Raw genomic sequence first — 27,616 nt, 5'->3', positions numbered from 1 at the left:
GCTTCAGTGTGAAGTCATGTTTTGATCATAGCTAGCAGAATGAGACAGCAACCTGGAGGATATTCAATAAAATAAACATTTGATCAATCATTGGCTTTTCTCAGTCTGCATTTTGCAACATAAATAAGTACAAGAGCATATAATAAAATGTGTTATTAAAAAGATTTGTCCAGAAAGGAGATATCCCCATCATATATGTTCCTATAGATGCTCAAATTGTAAGAAATCTGATCACAGTAACAACAAAGGTAGAGAGAAGCCAAACTTTGTGTTGATGCAACTTCCAAGACTGTCAGCTTACGAACACAACACGAAAGGGAGCCTTCAACACCAAACATAGATCACATTTCACAAAACATGAATTCTGTGTGTAGAAATGGAAAATGGTGTGTGTGTGTGGGGGTGGGATTTAAAAGCAGAGAGGCTTCTATAGAATGTGTATGTGGCAGTATTTAGATCCTGAAGCATCTTAGTTATGAAAGTTTTGTCCAGATGACTAGATCTCAACTGTAGATTATTTGACTCACTTTGGCTTTACTAAGAATAGAGCCAGTATCACAGCTTTGCTTTTCCTAGAAGCTTGAAATAACATGTCAAGAGGAAAATAGACAAATACGACTCTGTTATTGAGATTGCTGTTCAAAGACGATTGAGTTTTGTTTTCTCTTTTTTTTTTTTTTCAGGCATACTTGCTTTGAATCTTAACAGGTCTTAAAGAGAGTGGTAACATCTAGACTCCAGTCAACAAGTCTCCAGGGATTAAACTCCTTGACATTCCTGGGCTGAGAGAGTTGTGTTAACAGGGATAGCAAGAAACTTTTAAATTGAGAGAAAATAGTGGAATATTTATGTTAATCTTATGTGGCTTTTTATTAATGTTTTTTTTTACTTCCTGTTTAAGACCAATATAAAATCCAAAAATAATTGATTGATTGTTATATTAATTTATCTTTCCTCTGAATGCATTAATATTCATTTTATTTTTTCATACTTGAGATGAAACTGCATTACACAATTAAAGTTGCACCAATCACCTACAATGCCTACAACCTACAATCCATTTAAACAACACCTTATCAATGAATTCAACATAATCATTCCAGGAATTTTTATATATACATATATAGCTCCATGTATCACTAAAAAGTCATTAAATACCGTGTACATGACTTAAGTAGCTCGTCTTTTATTACATTTGGTATATAATTAACTTTTGTTCCTTTAAAATTATTACAAAAAACACTGTCACAGCCTCTTTCCTTTCAGGTGCACAGGGAAGTGCACCCTTTGAATTTATTTTCTTATATAGACTCACTTCATTAGGCAACAGACAAAGGGATTTGAAGTGACTGCTAATGTTTCTCTAGAAGAACTCCTGATTATTATTTCAACTATTTATAGAAAATGTATAGTTTAAATTGTAAGAGCACCAGACATTGCTCACAGAACAACACGCAGTAAATCAATCTGACCCTTTCTTTTTATTGTATTTTATTTTCTTGTAACTTCAATTCTCAGTATTAGTTCTGTCCGATTTTAAAAGGCAGTTAAAATATCTATGAATCATTATTTAATAGCATTCTTGTGCCTCTTAAAAGACCATTGGGCCCAATTCCATCTGTTTTACCAGGAAGTGATTTGGAGAGTACTTTATTTTGAGATGTCATTTCTTTGTAGGGAAGTAAACACAGCACTCTCACTTGGATACAATTCATAAAGTGTTAGGCATAAGGAGATATCACATTGAGGAAATTGTCATTTTAAAAACAAAAGTGTGTGTACAAAACATTCCCATCCATTCATTTAATGTCACGGAAATGGACATAGATCTGTGTCCTGGAGTACACCTATACTTTTTCATCTGAAAGTTCAGATGTTTCTACAGCATGCGTGCTAGATGGAGGTGGAGATGTATTTAAAGCCAGTGGTGATCATCCTTACATTTTTATACCGTACTCAGCTGTTTCAAATCAAATTGCTCTTACACTAGCAGATGAACACACAGACACGCACTACCTTCGTACACTCTGACTCACACAGTACATGCGCCGTTCTCCTTCCCGCTCACTCACTGGCTGCTGCTGCTGCAAGCCTTTCCGTGACTAGCTGTCATTAATCTTCCTACTCCAGGGGCAGGATCTTGACTGGGTGCCAGCAGCAGTTGGGGAAAGCCAAAAAAGCCTTCCAAAAACAGAGCAGCTTTTCTTGTTTCTAAACCGTTCCCGGCTCATGCCTTACTGGCCCCCAGGGCTAAGCTGCAGAACAAAAGATTTTCTTTGGATGCAGCAGAGTGCAGTCAAACAAACAAAATCGTTAACATCACTTCCAACAATGTTGTTTAATTGCCGCCCTAGCTTGTTATTGCTTGTAGGGTGTCTATTGTGCTATAGACCTCCTTTTTTTTTTTTGTTTCAGCGAGAGAGAATATTCATGCTATGTAATTTTCTTTTTCCTTTTTTAAAATGTGTAAGTCCCGAGGGGGTGCTTCCGAGCCGCAGTGACTCCTATGGGATCAGATGTATGGTGCACACTTCACAGCCAACAGCTACTCTGCGACGGCTGTATTTGCCTATTAGATGGTCTGTCACAATTTCGGTTTAGATGGGAAATAAAACTGAAGAGCCTTGGGGTTAAAACAAATAAAAAAATACTCAAGTTAAAAAATCTCAAGTTCATTTAACTGCTATTCATGTCACTTCTTAACCAGCATGTGCAAAACTGACCTTAACTTGTTTTATAGGAATTGCATTTACGGAAACGTATATATTTCTGTTGCTGGGTTTCCAGATGTTTTAATATAATTATATTTTAACAATGTTGTGGTGCATTACAGTTATAAATACCCTCTCTAATAAGTAAGCAAATTCACTTATGATTATTTTAACAGGAGCGCAAGGCATAGTTGAAGTTGATGAATTGTGCCTGCAGGAAATTGTGGGGATAATTGACTAAACCTCTGGTGCTTAGAGACTATGAAAGCCACTGGGAAGGTGTAAAATTGCTGTAATAGTTTTGATGAGATTCAGTAATGCAAATCCCATTGAAAAGCAGTGCTGGGGTTACCCAGAGCAGGAGCACATTAATTGGGCAACGGCCAAGATGAGGGAACAGACCCTGACCACCTCAGCATTGACATTTAGATTCAACACTGTAGTCCAGGGCTTTTCTGGGAGTACAACATGGTATGTTCTGGTTCTCATTCCAGCCAAGCTCTCAGGCTCAGTCCTTGATTGAATCAATTGTTTCCATAATTGGACGTTTTTGAAATTGTTTTCAGATTTCATTTGTTGGCAGATTTCAAGTTCTAAATATGATTATGTTACTCACTTGATATCAGCAGAAAATCATTTAAAAGTATAATTTAACAAGTGACTAGTTCAGTTCAGGGTCAGATGAAGTAATTCCAAGCTGTGATGGAATGAAAGCCAGAAAGCATGGGGCAGGACTGAGAAACCCTGTTCTTGACAGTGCGGGCCATTTTCCTTTAATTTCCGTTATGGCTGAGTTTTGGGAGATCATTTTTTTCAAATCAGTTGAAACTAAATATATAAATGGATACTGAAACCAAAAAATACCTCTGGGTACCAGTAATTTTACAGTTTATTAACCTCTCCCATAAAAATGCAGCCATTTTTCATGTTTTCTAACCAAATCATTTATAATCTTAATTTAAAGTGAATAAGCAATAATTACATTATTGTTAATAGGAATAACAGCCATGATATTTCAAATACTGAGTCATGGGTCCCAAAAAGCATTTCATCTAGTTCATTCTTCATTTAAGAAAACTCGACGATCCCTGAGTTAATTGACCTCTGTCAACAAATGTCTTGCCTCTCCTGCATCATTGAAACGTCACTCACTTCCATGTACACATGTGCTTGTGTGACATATGGGTGTAGTTTATTTTAAAAGGTTGAGCAACCATTTATCCTGCATTGTTCTGTAATCTTTTGTTTGAAGATACTGAAATAGCATATAATTTTACCAAGTGACGGATGACCTGAGCTAAATGCCTGATTTCCATATTCGCAACAATGTCACGGATACCAAGTGCAGTAGCAACTTGTCTTATTGTTTGTAGTTTGAATAGTGATTAGTTTGTTTGTTTTGTCCTTAAATTTTGAATGAAGACAAGTAATTAGTCCTGAACTAAATTACATTGTTTAAAGGCTATGAATAAGTTTACAATACATAGTTTATGAAAATCTTTGAAATACAGTAGACAAGAAGTGCAGTTTTAGTCCATCCTACTTGTCTGTATTCTGGCAACTTGTTATTTTGATTATGTGCCAAGGCTTTTCTTTACATACTGTGGGACATTTGAGAATAATATACTTTTAGTGGACCTTGAGGACTTTTTCCCCTGACGTTTAAGTTGGAATTAGTTAACTTTCATTAATCACATTTAAAAGCCTCAATGTACAGTGGAGTCCCCTATTGAACAGGTGTCAGGTACAACATGACAGCGAGAATTTGAACTGAAGTGAATCTTTTTCAGTTGGGTTAGGTAGCTACAATCGAATATCTCACATCTGATAATATAATGAGAAAGACACCAGTCTGTCATCAGAACTACGTTTGAAATTCAGTGTTTATCAGAGTGAAGAGAATTTTTTGGGGGGTATTGGTATAAGGTTAGAGAAATTGGACATTGGACTCTGTTTTTGGTCCAACAGGAGCTCTCAATGATGCTAGCTCACATGTCACACTACACGATTTCTACAATCCGAGCCAATTTTGAGAACGGCGGGCAACTCACACTTAACAACCGTTTTTCCACCTAATTTGTCTTTTGCATTGTGAAGGAGTGCACACTACACAACTGTTTAAGTGCAGGGGGACACACATTAAATGATTGATCTGAAATCCTGTGTCGTGGGGAGCTCCGTCACAGCCTCGAAAATGTGTCTATATATAACAATGTGGAAGTCGAATGACAGAATGCTTAAGAGATTCAACTCTTACTCTGTTCATAAAGCACTGAACACTTACCCCCTGCTGTTACACAAAATATATTTTGCTTCTGTAAAATATTTCCTTTCTTTTGGTCTGAAAATACATTAATTTCCTTCAGAAACCCCCAAAATACTTTTCCTTTAAAATATCACTGTAGTATATTGCATTACTTTTAAACTTGTTTCTGTTTCATAATTTAAGCAACTTGATGAGCCCCAAATCTCATGGACACATGCGTGATCTATCCAGAGAAAAGTAAACAAACATAGACGTGGACATTTACAGGTCACAGTGTCCTCAGATTTGCACTGCTCCACTGGTGGGATCATTAGAATTCTGCAGATCTGTGCAGAACTGTGGACATCTGCGCAACAAGAACGGGACCACAAGCTCACTGCTGTTGCTGTTTAGGCTAAAAATTGTGTAGTGTGACCTTAGTTTTATTCAGTTAATGTAATTCTTTTCTCAGGCAGGCTTATCCAAGGCTTTCACATTTTAGTTTTACAGCTGATAACTTACATATGTCGATTACTCAAAATGTTATCCCCATAGAATATTTCAGAGTCTGAAGAGAAAAGTTAAGTCATCCAGTTCATCATTTAATTAGACTGGTTGAGGAGCTGGGCTTGAAAAAAGCAGAAGACCCCTGATTTAAATGAAAGAACATATCTGGAATGATAAAACGACAACAACCAACCAACAGTTTCAAAAGGCAAACAAAATCTTGCTGACTTTGATCCTGTGACACGGCAAAGTGAGAATGCCTTTTCGGAAAATCAGCCCCTTCACTTTGTATCCTTTTTTCCTAACATGAAAGCCAGGTAGTTGCCTGTCAGACAAAATCATTGCCAGCTTTGTGGGCTTTTTGATGGGCATACCTGACATAACCAAACTTTGCCCACGAGGCAAGCTCATTCTGTACTCCATAATACCCTCCCTCGCTTTCCAAATTAACTGCTGTGGTCGGGGTTGTCACGATACGGGGCTGGAATAATTGCAGCCACAGCGGGATTGGCGAGACAACAAGTTAGCAAACCACAGCCGCTGCTCTAGCTCCCAATAATCTTCAATTAGGATTGTCTGTGTCCCAACTCAGGGAGAGGTGTAATCTCTGAGAGTGTTTTCGCACCAATTGTGCAGGACATTTTTTTTCATTAAATTTTAAATAAAGTATATTGCGGAAACGTGAACATTTTCAATTTTAGTTGTATTTCTGTAAAGAGATTAATTGCCTTGCTTTACAGTGCCCCTTGCTTGTGCAATCGCCTGCTTCTAATGCTGTCCATGTAAGACTACCCCAGCAAACACACTCTGTCATTAGGCTTGGCAAAGACAGGGCATGCTACTGGATTCCTCGCGTTTAAACATTTTCATTTGCTGAGTGTACTAACCAAGGCTTGGGTCTTTTCATAGCAGAAAACATCGATTGTAGTCCCCTGGTTTGGCATGGTGTGACAGACACACCCTCTGGCTGGGCTTTGGGAGTGCATGTGAAAGCTGGGGCTTCACAGTTATGTGTCTCAGAGCTGTTTGTAAGAGTGTGTGCTGGTGCTGTAGCGGTAGCTGCGACTGTCTGTAAACAGAAGATTCTCAGGTGATTAACAGTGAGGATGGGAAGGCAGTGTGGTGGTTAGAGGTCTCATCTGCATCCAGTGTCTCTCTGTTTTCACTGACATTGCCCTTTTAATATTGTGTGTATTTGAAACTTTATCTTTTATTAAACCATCTATAAGCAGCAGTGGTGACATGTAAGGCAGGTGAAACTTGCAGGTTCAAATTCAGAGACACTTCACCCAGATTGCTTGGTTGAAAACCCAGTTGTATACAAGGGTTCTCCTTTAAGTCACTTTGGATAAAGGTGTCTGTTAATATCTTAATAATATTCATACTAATAATAACATAAGTTTGACATCCATCCATGCTTTCTCCCTTATCTGTCCAGGTAGGTTAATGTACAGTAGTCATATGAATGGGACTGGTGAATCACTTATTTTTCTGTAATTGTGAAGGTTTTTCAGTGCATGATATGCTATTTATTTATTTAGATTTCCTTTTGTTTCTTGTTATTTTGTATTATTATAATGTTTCACATCTTGTAAAGGTTACCTAATGTTATGTATCTATTAACACTTTATCAGAATGGTTTAGTCAGGTGGGAAACGAGCCTTAGGCTATGACCCATGTTAAATAATTCACATATTGTAACAATTGTAAGGGCATCTGCTAAGAAATATAAAAAAATAATGTGATGTATGTTAGTCATAGTCTCTGTCAAGAATAATTTTTCTGTTTGTGTTGAGTACAGACTGATATTGGAAAAATGTGTGGACTGAACTAAGACAGCACAGGTTCTTGAATTAAGTGCAGTCAAACTTTCTGTTTGAAATGACTGGACGACAAACATTCCTTCAGCCGCTCAGACAGAAATCGGTCTAAAATTCCATTAAGATGTGATATACCTTGAATACGATTTAACAAGTTCAGACTAAATTAACACTGGCTTGGTAACAAGAAGAGACTGTAGCTCACACACAAATGTGTTGTTTTTCTGCTCGTTTCAGAAACCTGGCAATTGGAATCGGGATTCAGAACTTCCCAGAAGGCCTTGCTGTCAGCCTGCCTCTGCGTGGAGCAGGAGTGTCAACATGGAGGGCTTTCTGGTAAATATCCATCACTGAAGGAATCAGTTTAACCCCATCAGATTCATTGCGATCATTGGTGTGACGTTTAAGCATACACAATGTTTTTTTTGTTTAAAGCCAGACTCCTGATTGAATGTTTTAGGATTGATGTGGAGTGGGGTTTGTTTGTTGTTTTTAGGATGGTTTTGCAAAGTAAGCTAGGATAGCCTTGAAATGCTCCTTGTAAATTGTATTAACTTTAACAGAGCCAACAAATCCATCTCTTCAGAGGCTGAAAAAGGGCCCGATCCAAAGTTTTCTTTTTTGTGTATAAGGTAAACTATCCTTCTTCCACTTCAGCACCCTATTTTGTTTTTTGGAAAGAGAAATCCTTCTTTGGCTCACCATTTATTTTTCCATAGGCCTGTCATTTCCCAGTTATTAGTGGACTCTAATGGGAAGCAGCAATGAGATGTCCTGAACTTGTTGGATATCAAGGTTTTAATTTATTCTCCCTGAACAATCTTCAACTGATGAAACCCTTTTGGCTCTCTTAGACAAAGAATCATGTTGGTATATAAAATAACAGGTTATGTAAGCAATTCAAATCAGAATTTCAAAGTGAAATACTGTACTGTGTACTAGGAAAATGCCTACCTGCGAAAATTCAACCGCAACAAAAGAATAATCGTTTTGCTGGACCCTGTAACAGTTCAGTGACAGTCCAAGGTAGAAACTCCTTGTCACATGGCAGTCTGCATCACCAGTTCTGCACCTTTATTTTTCCACCTATTACAAACTGTAACAAACACTCTCTGTGGTCCCTGGGCCGCTCATCAGCACCCTACGTGTTGGCAGTGGACTTTTGACTTTTCAGTTGTACTTCTGATAGAAACCTGCTGGATGAATGCAGAAAAGGAAACAGAAAACCAGCAGCCAGGCCTAATAAAAAGCGCGTGGCCTTCACACGATACATACTTATGCATCTGTGTCATGCTGAGGGTGGAGAGACATTTTATGGCCCATAGCAGTGCCTCATAAAAATAGGGAAGCAAATGGAGTAGAGAGAAAGACTGAGGGGAAGAGGAGGTTTGGGAATTTCCTGTTTGTTGGCAGGTTATTGTTGTCTGCACACTTAGATGTGTTATGGGGATGCTCCATGCCTGTTATCTCAGGTTTTTTTTACATCTTTCTGTACCCGCAACTTTTTCAAAAGGGGATACCAGCATGTCTGGACAATTAGTGCTCACAGCAGTTTATTGTAGCATTACTTAGCATTATCTTTTCTGTCTAAACTTACCGGAAACACTTACCAGACCACCATGCATTTTCAGTGCCAGTTTTGGGGGAGCCAGGTGGCTGTAAATGAGTTAGAAGTCACTTTGTCTTTTTCATTCTTAGTTCAACCGCATTCTCTTTAACGCATCAGGATGTCTTTGCACCTTTGTTTTGTTTTGTTCCCCCCCTTTTGGATGCCATGTACTGTTGTATTAATCCAGATTTGCATTTCTACATCCCTGTCTAAACATGCTTGCTGTTCAGAATCACTGGATTTTTCTGAATATTTTGCAGCTGGCTCATTGTGCTCGTTGTCTTTCACAGAAAGGCGCATACACACACACACGTGCAGACAGACAAGTATACTCAGATCTGTCTGTCTGAACTAAAAATTGACATGACTACATCAGTCATTAGTCATACCCTATTAACTGTGGATAGTTTTGGTAGACCATTGGGAAGAGGTAGGTGAAACTAAGAGGTGCTTTTACAGATGAAGATCCCTGTATCAAGATACTTTGGTCACAGGTATTTACTGTATAAAGATCTATTGTGCCTTAAAGAAAACGGCACGAGGCAAACCTAAACGTGTGTGTGTGTGTGTGTGTGTGTGTGTATTTATGGGTTTGTCCTGTTGCAGACACACACACTCTCACAGACTGAGTAGTTATTGACATCCCTGTGGACAATGCCCCTGCCACTTAATACCTTTTCCAGAGGGTCTGCCTAATTCAAAGGTGGCACAGTGCCTGCTGCATCATCAACACCCTTTCCCCCTCCTCCTGCGGCATTATCACACTAAGGTTTGTCTCCCTGCAGGTACGGTCAGCTGAGTGGGATGGTAGAGCCGGTGGCCGGTGTACTGGGAGCCTTTGCCGTGGTGCTGGCAGAGCCGCTGCTGCCCTATGCCCTGGCCTTCGCTGCGGGAGCCATGATCTACGTGGTGATGGATGACATCATCCCCGAGGCACAAGACAGGTGAGCAACAGAGCAGTGGAGCGGGTGGCCTGTGCAGGAGATCAATAGTTATTACCACTGGTGGGGGGGGGGGTGCTGCTGAGGAATCCATCAATGGCATCATTGTCACACCTTATAATCCTTCCACCCCTGCAAAAATATAATGTGTATCACTAACACTGTCATTGACACGGACACTCTTGTAATGTGACCTATTCCACTGAACCTCAGCAACTCAATTTCTTCAGCAATTAAGAGTTTCTTCATTAGAGGTAAGGGTCCTGTGATAGCAGTAGGTTTATGAGGGCAAATGTTCTTGGGCTGGAAAAACAATAAGGCCTTTAAATATTAATTTACTTGTACATATATAAGTACTTACATACATATGTGTGTTTTAATGTATTTATACACGTTTAAGGCTTATATGGTGTATAAAAAGGGTCAGAAGATTTTTTAAAGAGAATTTCGTCCAGTATCAAGATAGTATGAGCAGATGAACCCTTTGAGATGAGAGAGACGCACAGGAACTGTGCATTCCAGCGCTGCCACAGAGAGGGGCAAGGTCAGGCAACCGGCCCAGTGAGCACATTGACTCGGGGGAAGTAAAGCCAACTGAAAAGTCACTCAGACCGCATGCTGTGAGATAGGAGCAGAAAAGGGATTTCAAGGCCCTCTATGCTTCTCACGGAATCTCCTAGAAGTTAATCTCCAGGATCCTGCTGGGAGCAGCCCATAGGAAGAAGCATTCACTGGAGTAATCTAAATGTGTATTGAATCATGATTTAGATGTATCCTGTGACTAGCCTCTCAGTAGTTTTACACATCGTTTTTTTTTTTTAATGATAAACTTGTATCTGTCCACTTAGGCCATTTTTGGCCCTAGCAATGAAATTAAGTCCTAACGAGAATCTCAATCCTGTGTCAGTCCTTACTGTTAAAGTAAGTGTACTGAATGGATTGACTTGGTTTAGATTTAATTATGTAATGTTGAGATTAAACTAAGGATACCGATACAAGTAGGAATGGTCTTAAGGTTAGTTGTGCACTAGAATTAAAATAAGCAATCTATGCCCTGGGTTGGGCTATGATTAGGATTAGATTATGCAGTAAATATAGACTTCTGTTAGGGTTAGGTTTTAATTTTCTACTGTGTTAACTATGATTATAAGTTATGGGAATTGTTGACATCAGTGTGTCATGTTTGTGTCATGTTGACAGGTGTTAGGTGGGGCCACACTCTCCAAATGATTATGAACTTCTGTCAACATGTTTTTCACAAGAATTTTTCCATTGTTGAAACTTTCCCAAACCTGTGCTCTCTCTGTTGGCAGCTTGATGTGTCAATACTGTTAAATTAAACAAATAATTAGGAGCATGTCTTTTCGTCAGCATACACCTTTGTATTAAATATGTCAGTGTATTTCATCTTTGATGTCTGGTTCTGTCTGAATTACACAAATGTTCTTTTCAGGTACATTATTTGTATAACCTTTTGATTTCATGAAAATACAACTATAAAATGTCTCTCACATTGTAACAACCCTGCTATTTATCAATAAGTTCCATTGTTTTCCACTACCTTGTGAATGGCATTTGTCTTTAGTTTTGGAATGAAGAGAGGCTTTCATAGTTGCAAAAGCAGCTGTTTGGGATTTTTCATAAGCCATCGTATATGTTTATTTTAAAGTACAGAGTGGTCTTATTCCTCAATAACTTTGAAAATGCTTTATATAAAAATATCTGTGGAAAAATAACAAGTGTTTGTGTTGGTAGTTTTAAGCCACTGTCTGTCAGTTGTCCCTGCCAGGTGTTGTGACTGTGTGCGTGTGTCTTACAGTGGGAACGGGAAGCTTGCGTCCTGGACCTCCATCCTGGGTTTCGTAGTGATGATGTCACTTGATGTTGGATTGGGCTGATGAGCAACACTACTGATGCACAGGATGTTGCACCTGTCATCCAAAAAAGGGATCAGTCCTGCTATGCTCTTTTTTGTTCTCATATCAAGTTTACTGGGAAAATGGTTAAAAATAATGTTTGTGCTTATTTTATTGTTTTTGTTTTCTAAATTGTATAATCGGCAATGCTGTGCACTATTTAGAAAACAGGGGAAAAAACTGAAAGCTTTTAGAAAAAAAAAAAATGTTTTCCAGACCAAAAAACTGTGGCAGCTAGCTTTCGTGCATAATATTTGTCATGATGCGCTCTCTGTTTTAAAGCCATTGCTTCTGAAAGCTGCCCGTGTTTTCATTGGCTGAACATTCTTCAACTTTCTCATTCCTACGTTCATTCTTCCCTCCCTGAAACCAGGACAAGAATGTTTTCATTTTAATTTATTTTGTTTTTTTTGGTGATCTTATTTGCTTAATGGCCTTAGACATGACTGGTATGACTCACATATCTCTGTAGTTTTTTGTATTCGGATGTATCTTCCCTTCTAAATCATGGCATCATATAGCAGTATGCAGGCAAACAAGTCTTCCTTTTCTATCAATTCCACTGCTGTCTATAACAGTCAGTGGCAAGTGTACATGTACAATGAAGAGAGGGATGTTTATACTGAACTCTGTCTTAACAATACTGTGGAGACTTCTCCCTTTTTGCCACTCAAGCCTTTTAGTGTCCATAGTTTTGTTTACATATCATCAAAATTGAAGCAAAATCAATCTTCATGTTCTTTCATGACTGAAACTAGAGAAGACTTTTCACAAATGGTTTGTCATAATCAATTTATTTTGACTTTATATTTGGCCAGATTGTTTCCCAATGCAAGACCTGAAAATCATTGAATCTTAAAAAATTATTATAAACACAGAGTAAGATTTTTTTTTTCCATTTAGAACTTAATCATACTTTCGCATCCCAGTATTTCAGGGAAGGAAACAAATAAGATAAGCCATTTTATTTTGGAGACCAGCTTGACTCCATACAAACAGAGCCTTATACATAACACCAAAAAAAAGCAGAGTGCAGATTATTTTAAACAGAAGACTGGACAGATAACATCATCTCAGACTTGAACTCCCACTTACTCTCTACATGCCTAGGTAATTCTTGAATGCTTATAAGGGATTTAAAGGATTGTTGTTATGTGTTTTGTTTTTTCTTCTTCTTTTCTTTCTTTTTCTCCGTGCCCTGGAGGGGATGCTAGTTTTGATAGAAATAGTGGCGAGCTGCCAGACCGTGAAGTAACACACCAAGCCATGTCTGTCAGCGGTGGTGTTGTACCTAACACAGAGCAATATAAACAGAATCATTTCCTTGCAAGGGAGACCTGTATTTAACTATATGCCGTTGTGTCTCTTTGAGCTAGTATAGCTTTCAGCAATCCCTTTTCCTCTCACCTTCTCTGGATAAGCACAACAGAGGTCCCCGGGTGGGATTGTGGGAAGTCCCGTAGAGCTAGATTGACATCGCTGTGTTAAAAACTCAACAGGTATTGTTCACTTAATGAGGTAACACAGTGCTATTTCTGCTGCATTTTCCTTGTCAGATACTCATGGGTATTCCCTGACCATACTGATACAGTATGGGAGAGAGTTATATATATATATATATATATATATATATATATATATAAAATATATAGTTACCCTAAATATACACAGAGTTTGATGCTAGACAAAAGTTGTCTTTGTGATATTACTGACTGGTCACACTTGAACTTGCTGGACGCTGCTAACTGTGCAGTAACTTTGCCTAGACGGAGCACTATATCACGGCGTACATGTCTGTGAAAAAGAAATGCTGAAGATTTGGTTAGTGTCCTTGAATGGATAATAAAGTAAATATGTTTTTCTTAATTTATGTATTTTATATTAATGGCATTTAGTTCCAGATTTGAAGTTGAAGATTTTGTCTTCATGCCAGCTAAAATGAAATAATGTATTACCTCTATGAACTGTTTGAAAGAGAATAAAAAGCTTCCAATTACTGTTTTGCATTTATTTCTTTATTTTCTTCAAGTGCATTCATTATGCATCTAAAGTGGCGTAGACCTAACGTTACAATTGAATTCTGTCCCATGAAGGAGGAGCATGCTGTACAATAAGGTGTGAGTAAATCTTGTCCAGGAGGCAGAGCTTTGACCAAGTGCTGCATGGCGTTAAATCCTCTGAGCATCTTTTGGGAGTTACGGCGCTGAAACAGAGCCCATAACATTGAAATGACTCATGCTCACAATGGACAGCCAAATGTGACTCCTGGGTACATTCTTGTAACACTAGCCCAGAGAAACTCCCTGACAAGAGCACACAACCTCACTTCACAGGCGGAGGAAACAGGGTTCTTCGAGAGTTCAGCTATGGGCGGGGAGAACATACATCCTTTGCAGAATGGCCCACCAGTTATTTATCCGTAGAGCTGACATGAAAACTGTCGGGGTGCATGTTTCTTTGTACAATATATTACACACATGAATAATTTTAAGGTTTTTAGGGTTTTATTTGTTTTCTACTTCTACTTCAACTTGTTTTCCCTACAAAATGCAGTTGCAAGGAAGTGCAAGAGTCAGTTGCTGTCTCCTCAAAGACCATTGTAAATGTGCACACAATGTAAATGCTTGTGGTGTGGAACTATCAGGTATCACATCCATTCTTCAGGTCTGACAAACACACTTCCACAACAGTGGAGATCTTGTGAAAGCTCAGGAACTCTCACCATGGCTGAAACTTAAAAGGGATCCAAAAACTAGAACGTTGAAGAATTGAATATGGTTTTTAAAACCAGTTTCAGAGAAAAAAAATGGCTTGTGAAAGCAAGTTTACTCCCTAAAACCACAGCTGACCTTTATTTGTTCTTACTTTCTGGAAGGCGGGCTGGTTTGGCTGTTAGATTTCCTCAGCAGAATGAGTCAGCTAGAGGAATGGATTTGAAAAACAGGCACTAAAAAAATCAAGATGATCCAAAGTTTTATTTCTTTTAAAAGGCAACATAGTCCAAACACAAGCTGTCTTTGCAAAGTCTTTCCAGCATGCTCCTTATTTCAAACTGTAACACTCCCAGAGCTAGCCAGCTTCAACTGTAATGGATTTCTGTAATGGGACATAGAAATATGTTTATAAATACAAAATCAGACAGAATTAGGGGGGGATAGCATATAAAGGTGTCATGTACAATACAGGGATTATAAAGAATTAGGAAATTTTGACAAATTGCTCAGTCTCTCGGTCATTTCCTCTTGTACTAGCCGTCTGTTTAACAGACGTGTAGGAAATGTTTTTCTCTTGTACTGAAGGCTGCTGTTTTGCCCTAGTGTTTTGGTTGTGCTTGTGACAAATCCCTGCCAATAAGCAGTATGCTAAACTGAGAAACCAGCAAATAAAAAGATTTGAACCTTCCAGTAAGTACATAAACAAAAAGTCTTAGCATTTCTTTATTTTAGTTTTTCCCCTTTTTTTTGTCAAGTTGCAGAAGACAACTCGGTCACTATCGGTGAAAAACTGATGATAAGGGGTTAGTATTATGCATGCATGCATTTATGAAAAAAATAATATGCGCATTCACTTCCTTCTTTGCTGCTCAGCTCTGCTCAATTTTGTTCCCTTTTTGTAAATAATGAATAGATTAAACAAGCCAAAAACTAGATATCTTTCTAGTTTAGTGGGGTGTTTAATAATAATAATAATTTGTCCATGTCCATGTATTGTAAACACATCTGAATATGTTAATTATGCCAGAATATGTTTTGGCCCGTGTTTCTTCAGTATGTTTATTGTCTCTCCTACCCTCTCTTCCTCTCTGGGTGATGATGTTATCCTGTGAAGTGCTGTTGTTAATCTGAGAGGTGAATTCAGGCCAAGTTCATTGGGAGTACAGACTTTTCAGGGGCTAATGTAAAGTAGGAAGATTTGTAATGGATGGGAGTTGAACTAGGTTGATCTCATCCTAAAGGGCTACCATTTTGTTGTCGTTTTCCTCCACATCACTTAATTATTAATCTAGTTTTTGTGTTGTCTGTTTTTTCATTGCCCCCACAACTGTTAACAGAAAGAATTCTACAAAACACACGGGACTGTAGGCTTCAACACATGGACCTGCCCTTCTCTGCTTTAACATTCCTGACCTCTTTAAAATTAGTTTTTTTTTGTCTGTGTGTCTAATGATAACTGGTGAAACAAATCTTTTTTTTCTTCTTTCTTTCTTTGAAGTAGATGTTGGAACCTTCTAATTTTATTTCCCACACACAGAGCAACGCCCTCCTGAGTCTTATCATCAGGATGGGGCGAAAGTGCCCGCAGGCCACAGGTTAGTCAGGGAGCTGTGGTTAGAGCTACTCTATTGTGTTCAAGGCAGTGTCTTATTATCTCATTATGGGTATAGGTACAATAATAAACCAATGCGGTGTAGCTCACACCGTGCATTTAATCCGAGTCTTTCATGTTTTGCGGTCTCCTCTATTGCTCTGTTTAGGTATCGTTCCTTCTGTTTTATCCCCTCGCTCTGCCTGATGTCTCAGTTGGCATCTCCTTTTGCTCACCTTCTTCCCGTTTCCATTTTAAAGTCTCCACCTACAGAATGCCAGTGTCACATTTCCTGCTTTTCAATAAAAACACAGGGATCTGCCTTCTTGGGTTACTGTTACAACACTGATGTTTGTGATCGGTGTCATCGGCGGTTTCATTTTGCCCTGAAACAGATACGCACAGGACCACAATGCACATTACTTAAATTCATCACTTATGATTATCTGTTACTCATTTTATTGGCTTCTTTAGTCTTGCTATTTTGTTGTTGTTGTTTGTGGTCGTCTTTTATGTGTTCCTGTATGCCAGCTAATGTACTTTAAATGAAAAGAACAGGCTCAGAATGTATATTTTGTGCTGGTAAACCTGTAAGATGTGATAGATGATACCAAAAGTGTTTCCTCTAAAAAGTGCATTCTGTGTGTCTAAATAAATGTTAAATGACCTTCTATAGCATGAAATCCAGGAATAATGTGTGTCATCTCCTACCCACTAATAATAAAAACTTGTAGCCTAATTATAGAGCTAAGTAACTAGGACATATATACAGTTGGTCCTTATTGATGGCAATTCTCACTTTAGTGATGTATTCTATTAGTGGCAATATTAAGTTTCCCCACACTGTGTCTTAGTACAAATTATGTAAGTAAATTGAACACAATCCAAACCCCCAAGATCAAAAAGGCTGGCATTCCTTTTTCTTCATTAAAACAAAAAGACTTTACAGTACCCCGAAACAAGTTTTCCCATAGAGGCTTCATTGCTCAAGTGCAATCAAAACTGAGAAAACTTCATCCTAACTAAATCATGCACCCTGTCATAAAGCAGGAAGTGGAAGAGTGGTTCGCCAAGACTCATGTTGGAACCATTTCACTGCTTCCTACTCAACATACAAAACCACAATGTCACAGAGCACCACTGGGATCAACTGTAACAGTGAATTAAGAAGGAAACGGTGTCTAAACCTTTGTGAACTGCAGCATTTTGTTCTGTTGTCCCAATACTTTTTGTAACATAGATCAAGGATAAAATTACTGTTATTCAAGAGAACACAAACCAGGGGTATAGGCATCCAACAAAATGTTACTGTTTTGTAAGAGCAAAACAAATGTGTTCACATAATTCTGGCCAACCTAGTGTTGGAACTATGAAAGTAAATACACCTTGTATTCATATGGAGAAGGACAATGCCTCTCTTTCAGTACTCAGACCAGCCATCGCACTGCCACTGCCATACCTTTCCAAGGGCAGGGATTGGCTTACAGGACAATGGCCATTGTTCCTTGGGCTTTGTGACTTTATTGAGTGGTGTGTGGAGAGAAGCTGTTAATGTTTCCTATAAGAACAAGACTGTTTGTGACTGTAGTAGCAGGAAAAACACACAGCGCCTTAATGAAGGGACCCTTTATTCTCTTACACCAATCACTTCATGTTTCCAATCAAACAAGCCCTTTGTCTTCCCCCTTTGTTAGCTTTCCGAAAACAGTAGGCTGCATTGACTACACTCCGACAGCTAATCTTATTTGAAAAGCCTTTGAAAACACTGGTGAATGTGAAACAATAATAGGTGACCATTTTCAAACCTGGGAATTGAAATGGAAACATTTATGTACATTTTCTAATACATAGTGACTCGACTATAAATCTGTCTATATGGTTAGGCCCATGAATTCACTGGAATGTTACACTGCACTGCACTGTTTCAGTGTTATTTCAGTATTTAATGCAGTAAATGCCACTGACAATGTAAATACAAAATCCTCCACAAACCATTCTGAATTGCCTAAATTCTAGTCAGTAATTTAATATGATTTAATGGCTAACAGACAGGTAGGGGAATGTTCTTGTTCATTTGATTTAATAATGCTGGTGATTCAGATGACTTGTGATAAAAGGAATCCATTACAAATGAATAATCAAGACCTTTTCACACCACACTGACAGGGACAGATTTTAAACCTGATATCTGCTCAAGTCCCCGATCGAATCCTTGTCTTGTAAGTAGTATGCCAAGAAACAAAACAAAAATCCCTTTTCCTATCCCCTAGGTCAACCCTGTAAATGAGAGTGTCTTCTCGGTTGTCCTAACCTGTTGAAATAAAGAATGTGATTGATTTGATAAAGCTCTGCTGTGGATATGACCTGCGGGGTCTTAGCAGAGCGGTGAGTGTGTGTGTGTGTTTGTGTGTGTGTGTGTGTTGTGGCTGCAGGCAGGCAGGCCGCTCTTACAGATCCCCCGGCCTCTGTCACCACGTTCTCAGCTCATTAAATTTATAGCCCAGCTGAAAACAGCACATTAGGGAGATCAGTACAACGCAGCCGTCTCTCAAAAATCACAGGGCCTTTTCTCGCCCAGACAGTTTGTGTTTCCCAGCCGATGACAGCAGCGATTTAGGAATACAAGCCGGTGGCAGGCGAACACAATCGAAGAAGGATGCTCTCAGCGGCAGGCAGATAATAAGCTTATGATGATGTGTCTCTGTCTGTCGTGGTCAGGATGTTTTGTGAGCTGCAAGGCGAGGCAGCGTGAACTTGCTTTGCGCATGTTCTCGTTAATGCATTTGCACACATTCGAGAGCTGGAGTCAACTCCGTGTCTTTCACCTCCTGATCACTGGTTTTATTCAGAGCCACCACGTGTCTATAGATTGCAGAATGTAGTGGATGTTCTACCATGTTCTCCTTGCAGCAGGTACCCCATCTTTATTGCAGTGCTACTCCTTGTACACATTAAAGTGTTAATTCACTCGTAGCTCTCTGTCTATGCACCCATCTGACACCAATTAATAAGAGGGTGTGAACTCTGTCATTTACAGGTCAGACCACACAACTACCATGACACATAAGCAGGATCTCCCCCCATATTGGATTAGACACCCCTGCTGGGTAAGCAAATCCCGGCCACCATTTTCACTGTTAGCTGCACTAAATCAGACTAACTCCACCTTTGAACACACCTTACCCATTAGCTGATCTCATGAGGACACACAGCTTTAGAGAAAGCTTGTGTCTTCTGTGTTGCAGACTGATCTATTATTATACAAGATGTGCGTGTTGCAAAAAAAGGTAAATACTAATTAAAAGGTCTTATGTATAAAGCTGTCGCAGCACTGGATCCAAAGCTGGTGGACACAAAGTAAACTGGTCCCACACAGACTTGCTTGGCTTTATCAGACAGAATTATATGACTCTAGTGTACTATATTTATCATTCTGTGCCCCTCCCATTGGGGCATAAAGGCAGCTTTTGTCTTCTAACTTTCATTTTCTCATACTACAAACATTATTGCCACCCACCCATCCACAGAAATCCCACCTCACACCCCTAGTTTTTGGCCCTCTGTTGGCTACATACATTTTAACCCATTAAGAAACACATGTGAAACCATTTTTGTATCTCCCTTGTATATACAATGTGAATATAGTTTAGCAGCAGATCATTGCAGGAAATAAATAGCCCAACTGTGATGTGTGCCACATGATATGTTTTGAGCTGAGGGCTAGAAACTCCACAGCTCACTCTGAGCAAAGACAACCAGTCTCATTCCATTCGTGACCTGAGCTGGATTTTTGAAACTGGATCACCTCAGCAGACATTTAAGTGAATTAACCTCCCACACCACCTTTCACCCGCCCGAGATCTAATCTTCTGGTTTTGTGTTAATACATGCAATGTCTAGGATTCAAGAGCCCATACCAATGTGGGGATCAGCATTTCATCATCCCTGGTAATAGCTCCAGCCTACAGTAATCCTCCATGCAGGTGTCACCTGAGGCTCAGCGTGGGGCCGGGGCAGCCCTGGAGAGAGGGAGACCTGGGCCTGTCAACAGCAGGCGAGATTGCAGAGATATCACCAGCTATAGCTCCACATTCCTGCCAATCCCCCGCCGTATAATTACAGCAACACAGGCTGCTCCAAAAGACTGAAAGGAGAAATGATCTATTTTGGGAGTCTCGGTTTTATAATTACGACTTCCACCACCACTTCAGATCTTGTACATGTAAAGTGAAAACAGGTGGCATACATCTGAGCTGCTGTGTCTGGCCATATTGTACGTCACATACATCCAAGCAGCATTACCAGCACCTATAGGAAAAGCACTTACTGTCAAACTTATGCTTCTTCCTCTGGATTTTCATTGTCGTTTGCTTGCTTTTTGGTAACTGGCAACACCATCCATGCTTTACAAACCAATATGGTAATGATCTTAAAAGGTGATGTTTGGTTTAGAAAATGGGTCCAGAAGCAGAAAGGCTCGAGCTGTGTATTGCTATTTTCATGTTGCACATTCTGTAGCCGTTGTGTGCATGCTGTTTTCCTGGGATCTGAAGGGCTTCTTGAGGTTTTGGTAATCAACTGACGGCTGGACGAGCATAAATGGTTTTAAAGGCCTACTCTGATGTGTCAGCACTGTTCGTTCCTCCATTCTTCTAAACCCAAACCATAATATAACCACGGAATCTGTTGATAGTATGATTTAAAAACACAACAACAACAGAAAACAAGAACAAAACTTCTGTGGGCCGGTTTATGTTATTTGTGGAATAAAAACATATGCCAGACAAAATGTCTTTAGAAATGTCAATATTGTTTTGCTATTCTTTAAAAAAAAAAGAAAAAACGAAACAACAGCTGTGCAGAGTGATAATCTGGGGCAGGTAGAGAAGGCTTAGTCAGCTCCCACTGAAAACCAAATCCACTCTTTCATTACATCCCAATTAAAACAACTTGTCTTATTGTGATCCTCTAAATTTACCCATTTGTCTTAAGTTTGGTATATGTGTATATACCCAATATTTTGTATGTTTTGTTCCTCTATATTTTCTTAAAACGTGTTATGTTTTAATTGTATATTTTGCGGAAACAAAATAAAATTTGTGAGCTTGTCTGATCTACACTTCCAAAATTGGCACTGATCTCTGTTTTGATATTTCGGGGCTATTTGGCTCCTACGTTGTATAATCCCATTGAAGTGTAGATTAAGAAACTGCATTGCCCGTAGGGTAAAATGTCTGTATTATGTATTTGTTTGAAACTTTGTCTAGGCAGGTAGGTTCCCCTGATGACAAAGGCTGTAGGTGAAATGTGGAGAAAGAAAAAATAACCTTAGATTTAAGAGGGATTGTTAACTATCATGGTGAACTATAATAATGTATTCCTCCTATCATAGTGAATCCAAACTATCACATTGAATTCCAGCTATCATAGGGAATTCTATACTGAATGACTTACTGTATAAGAAAGCCTTGCTAGCCTCTTAGGGAGACAGAGGGGAGCCCTGTGGATGTGTGTCACCAGGAGGAGGGAGACCAAGGTGAGATCCAGCTGCCGAGTCAGCGGCTGAACTCAAGTGTTTCCTGACAGGTGCTGAGTCAGTGCTGAGGAATGTACCTCTGTGAGAAGAACGGGGGGGTTACCTTTGCTATGCATAGCATATGAATGTGTGTGTGAGAGAGAGAGAGAGAACAGGGGCGGGGACTCTCCAGGGATTGCGTGCGGACATCAAATGTTTACCTGTAACAAAAAGAAAGGGGAAGGTGTAGAAGGAAAAAAAGAAAAAAAATCCGGCTGTGGTTTATAGGAGTGGGCGGAGACCCAAAGCCCAAAGCATGAGCTTCGCACGCAACTTAACAATGCTACCTTTATGAAAGCCCTATTGCAATAGCAAGGGAGCGCACAGGCAGAGGAGAGTGTTACAGTGTTACACAGACTATAATACCTGAGTCACAGCTTTTGAAAACTCTTAACTATCAGCACCCCCTTCACCAACTCCTTCCCTAACAGATTACAGAGTGAGTCTTATTCTTTCTCTTTGGGTTTTGTTATAGTTGGCAGCTTGGTAACAATTAATGCACGGAAGACTCTGATACTGGCTCCATCGCTGCTTAATGAAGAGCAAATAAACAGTTTGGTAATAGATTCACAATCCTACAGCACATGGTTGTTCTCATGTCCAAATAAAAGACAGTTGTTTTTGTCCGTGTAGCCATCTTAAGGTTTATGTTGTTACTTTTGGAAAAAGCTCCTTTCCCAACCCCCACCCCCTTTTGTTTTTTGGAGAATGCCTGGTTTCTCTTTATTAGAGGTTGCAAAAGGAAGAGTTCAGAATAAACTGAGACATGTTGATTCTGCCATACAATCTAGCAACTGGGGTGTATCAGACAGGAGAAATTATTAAAAAACAACAACAAACCAAAAAAATCTAATCAGAAAGGCCTATAGCAAAGACAATGTATCTTTTCCTCTAATCCTCTACCTCTTTGTTTTCCTGTCTAGTTTAGTTGTAACTCAGAAGAAGTTGGAGGAGGATTATGCAGGTGGGCTGCCTACAAATGAAATATATTTCACACATAAGTGAAGGTGACATACCTAGGGCTAAATCAAATTCATATGAAAAGTGTTTATTCAATTCGTTTGATGTCAATAACTAGCAGCTACCTAGAAATTCACACCATAGGAAGTCATGCACAACACCTTTTTGTATGTCGTAAATGAACCGACCCATAATAAAAAAATAAATAACTGCAGTTTCCTGAAGACGGGACTCTGTGTTTAATGCTCTGTGCCGTGATTGGCAGATGAGGGTGTCAGTCACAGCCTTGATTGGCACCTTGCGTGTTAAGGAGAGCTGTTTGGAGATGGCCTGGGGCAGCTGTGGTCAGCATTGTGTGTGTATAATAAATAGTGTGTGTGTGTTAAGAGCACTGACAGCTGCTGATGGATCAAGCTTTCCAGTCAATAGTAAGCCTGCTGTGAGAGGGCAGATACAATAGGCTGTATTGTTCATGCAGGCAGGCCCCTACGTGCTGAGTTGCTGTGATACCTGAAGACTGAGACAGGTGTATTTCTCCTAGTCACGCATAGATTTCCAGCATACTGCATGTTTCATCATTGCAGCAAGTTGGCTTAGTGAGTTGAGGCTGAAGGGAAAACATCTACACAGTTTACATAGACTTTACCGGTGTAGAACAGTAATCTGAATTAGTGCTAACAAGATGCAGTCACTAACTTTAGTTTTACTTTACAGGATGAGGTAATTGGGGTCGAGCTGATTTGTTTTTGCACTTCACAGAAAATTAAACCACTTGCAGCATTTTGATGATTTAAAAAAATATTTTATGTAGATACTCTGGTATAAAAAAAGAATAAAGTAGACAAATCATTGTAATAAAGCTGCAATTATATTAAAAAAAAGCGGCAATTGAAAATGTATTAAGAGATTTTAATGATATAATTAAACTTTTAGAACGCGAATGAAAACTTCTCTGAGCATGATCACATCAGAAGTAGGCAAAGGACTAGTTTCAATATGAATCTTAATGAAAACATAAGAATTAAATAACAAACTATCATCCCTCCTTGTGTGTCTTTGTAACTCCCAGGCATTGGCAAAAGCGAATCTCAGATCATTCTCTAAAAATGATTTTGCTCCCCCCAAAAAATAATACATTTTTGAAATAATCTTAAATCATATGACAGCTCTCCCTTCACACACCAACTGCTAGTTTACATAGAACAGTTTACATTCTGACATACTTTTCTTATCTCTATCAAGTAAAAATGAATTCGTAATGCAGAGGCACTGAGCTAACGCCTAATAGTAAAGTACACATTGGGTGTCTCTGGTCAGTGCTGATGTCTCGACACTTAATGCAATGTAAATCTCCCTCTTTGCTCAATCAATCCAGTCTGGGAATGTAAGGTATGATTTTCAAACAGAGCAGAGTGCCACTAAAATGGGTTTGGTATGGAACAAGCCCCTGTCAGTATAAGACATCAGCATGGAAATTTCACATACGACTAACATTATACATATATATACACATACAGTACTGTGCAAAAGTTTTATGCAGGTGTGAAAAAATACTGTAAAGTAATAATGCTTTCAAGAATAGACATGTTAATAGATTATATTTATCAATTAACAAAATGCAAAGTGAGTGAACAGAAGAAAAATCTACATCAAATTAATATTTGGTGTGACCACCCTTTGCCTTCAAAACAGCATCAATTCTTCTAGGTACACTTGCACACAGTTTTTGAAGGAGCTCGGCAGGTAGGTTGGCCCAAACATCTTGGAGAACTAACCACAATAACTGTCGCTGTATGTTTGGGGTTATTGTCATGCTACAGAATAAATTTGGGGCCAATCAGATGCCTCCCTGATGGTATTGCATGATGGTTAATTATCTGCCTGTACTTCTCAACATTGAGGAGACCATTCATTCTGATCAAATCCCCAACTCCATTTGCAGAAATGTAGCCCCAAACTTGAAAGGAACCTCCACCATGCTTCACTGTTGCCTGCAGACACTCATCCATGTACCGCTCTCCAGCCCTTCGGTGAACAAACTGCCTTCTGCTACAGCTAAGTATTTCAGATTTTGATTCATCAGTCCAGAGCACCTGCTGCCATTTTTCTGCACCCCAGTTCCTGTGTTTTCGTGCATAGTTGGGTCACTTGGCCTTGTTGCCACATCAGAGGTATGGCTTTTTGGCCACAAGTCTTCCATGAAGGCCACTTCTGACCAGACTTCTCCGGACAGTAGATGGGTGTACCAGGGTCCCACTGTTTTCTGCCAGTTCTGGGCTGATGGCATTGCTGGACATCTTGGACATGGTGTATGACTTTTGACAGTAAACTGTCTTCACCTTGTTAGCTGAGTTTGGCTGTTCCTCACCCATACACCTGACTATATGCCTACAAAATCCCTGACTTTGTGCAAGTGTACCTAGAAGAATTGATGCTGTTTTGAAGGCAAAGTGTGGTCACATCAAATATGGATTTGATTTAGATTTTTCTTCTGTTCACTCACTTTGCATTTAGTTAATTGATAAATATAATCTATTAACATGTCTATTTATGAAAGCATTCTTACTTTACAGCATTGTTTCACACCTACCTAAAACTTTTACACAGTACTATACATATATAGATATATATATATATATATATATATATATATATATATATATATATATATATATATATATAAGTAAGTGCAGAAATAAACACGTAGTCTGTACTTGGAATACAGACGATGACATGGGCAGACAAGTGAGAACCAGAGTGACCCTGAAGGTCATCTGGCACGTCTCCAGCAGGTCACCCAGCCACACAGCCAGGTCTGCTTGTCACGAGGAGAAGAACCAGATGAAGGCCAACGTGTGAACGTGTTTACGAAACGGACAAATTCACAAGTCTATAGGCAGGTTGAAACGGGCTACTGGAAACCCCAACCGCCCCTCAGCCAGAGCCTTGTTTATGGAAACCAGCCTGGGAGATTATTTCTCTCTCTCTCTCTTCTCCTTGACTTTTTTTCTGTGAATTATATTTATTGGAAGAAGAAATAAATCCAGAGTGCCAATTGCAAACTATAAACTCCAGAAAGAACTCCTATCATCTTATGCTGTATGTATGTGTGTGTCTGTGTGTGCAGGGGGGGCAGAGCTATGGAAGGATGAAGTGATTGAGACTAAATAAAGCAATACAGTGAGGGAAAAAAGTATTTGATCCCCTGCTGATTTTGTACGTTTGCCCACTGACAAAGAAATGATCAGTCTATAATTTTAATGGTAGGTGTATTTTAACAGTGAGAGACAGAATAACAACAAAAAAATCCAGAAAAACACATTTCAAAAAAGTTATACATTGATTTGCATGTTAATGAGGGAAATAAGTATTTGATCCCCTATCAATCAGCAAGATTTCTGGCTCCCAGGTGTCTTTTATACAGGTAACGAGCTGAGATTAGGAGCACTCTCTTAAAGGGAGTGCTCCTAATCTCAGCTCCTTACCTGTATAAAAGACACCTGTTCACAGAAGCAATCAATCAATCAGATTCCAAACTCTCCACCATGGCCAAGACCAAAGAGCTGTCCAAGGATGTCAGGGACAAGATTGTAGACCTACACAAGGCTGGAATGGGCTACAAGACCATCGCCAAGCAGTTTGGTGAGAAGGTGACAACAGTTGGTGCGATTATTCGCAAATGGAAGAAACACAAAATAACTGTCAGTCTCCCTCGGTCTGGGGCTCCATGCAAGATCTCACCTCGTGGAGTTTCAATGAACATGTGAACGGTGAGGAATCAGCCCAGAACTACACGGGAGGATCTTGTTAATGATCTCAAGGCAGCTGGGACCATAGTCACCAAGAAAACAATTGGTAACACACTACGCCGTGAAGGACTGAAATCCTGCAGCGCCCGCAAGGTCCCCCTGCTCAAGAAAGCACATGTACAGGCCCGTCTGAAGTTTGCCAACATCTGAATGATTCAGAGGAGAACTGGGTGAAAGTGTTGTGGTCAGATGAGACCAAAATCAAGCTCTTTGGCATCAACTCAACTCGCCATGTTTGGAGGAGGAGGAATGACCCCAAGAACACCATCCCCACCGTCAAACATGGAGGTGGAAACATTATGCTTTGGGGGTGTTTTTCTGCTAAGGGGACAGGACAACTGCACCGCATCAAAGGGACGATGGACGGGGCCATGTACCCTCAAATCTTGGGTGAGAACCTCCTTCCCTCAGCCAGGGCATTGAAAATGGGTCGTGGATGGGTATTCCAGCATGACAATGACCCACAACACACAGCCAAGGCAACAAAGGAGTGGCTCAAGAAGAAGCACATTAAGGTCCTGGAGTGGCCTAGCCAGTCTCCAGACCTTAATCCCATAGAAAATCTGTGGAGGGAGCTGAAGGTTCGAGTTGCCAAACGTCAGCCTCGAAACCTTAATGACTTGGAGAGGATCTTCAAAGAGGAGTGGGACAAAATCCCTCCTGAGATGTGTGCAAACCTGGTGGCCAACTACAAGAAACGTCTGACCTCTGTGATTGCCAACAAGGGTTTTGCCACCAAGTACTAAGTCGAAGGGGTCAAATACTTATTTCCCTCATTAACATGCAAATCAATGTATAACTTTTTTGAAATGTGTTTTTCTGGATTTTTTTGTTGTTATTCTGTCTCTCACTGTTAAAATACACCTACCATTAAAATTATAGACTGATCATTTCTTTGTCAGTGGGCAAACGTACAAAATCAGCAGGGGATCAAATACTTTTTTCCCTCACTGTAAGTGTCAATACAAATGTTAAGAATAACACTTTTCTTTTAGGAGGGGGGGTGGAGGGTTGGGTTGTACGAGAGCAGAGTAATTGATTATGCGGTTTCCTCACTAAGTGCCTCCTCTCATGGGATCTGAAACCAGCCTGTTTCTGGTCTGTCCAAGAACACACCCTCTATTCATATTTAATTAATTCCATATATGGCTTTAGCAGGATAACTGTTTCACAAGCTTTTCGGTTCAGCAGCAGCACGTCTGTGTTCAGCGGGGCAGC

General features: G+C 39.6%; 1 protein-coding gene across 2 annotated transcripts in view; it reads left to right on the top strand.

The window, feature by feature from the left end:
* slc39a11 (solute carrier family 39, member 11) overlaps nucleotides 1-13,745 on the top strand; it is a 194,304-nt gene extending 180,559 nt beyond the window's left edge. For both annotated transcript variants that reach the window (XM_066704592.1, XM_066704591.1), the window contains exons 8-10: nucleotides 7,521-7,619; nucleotides 9,678-9,836; nucleotides 11,653-13,745. In XM_066704592.1, the coding sequence (XP_066560689.1) occupies nucleotides 7,521-7,619; nucleotides 9,678-9,836; nucleotides 11,653-11,731 (337 nt within the window). In that variant the 3' untranslated portion in view covers nucleotides 11,732-13,745. The remainder of the gene's footprint in view (nucleotides 1-7,520; nucleotides 7,620-9,677; nucleotides 9,837-11,652) is intronic.
* Nucleotides 13,746-27,616: the final 13,871 nt, after the last annotated feature.

The sequence above is a fragment of the Amia ocellicauda genome, chromosome 5 (genome assembly GCF_036373705.1).
Source record: "Amia ocellicauda isolate fAmiCal2 chromosome 5, fAmiCal2.hap1, whole genome shotgun sequence".
Classification (NCBI taxonomy): domain Eukaryota; kingdom Metazoa; phylum Chordata; class Actinopteri; order Amiiformes; family Amiidae; genus Amia; species Amia ocellicauda.
This window is presented reverse-complemented; position numbering and strand designations above follow the sequence as displayed.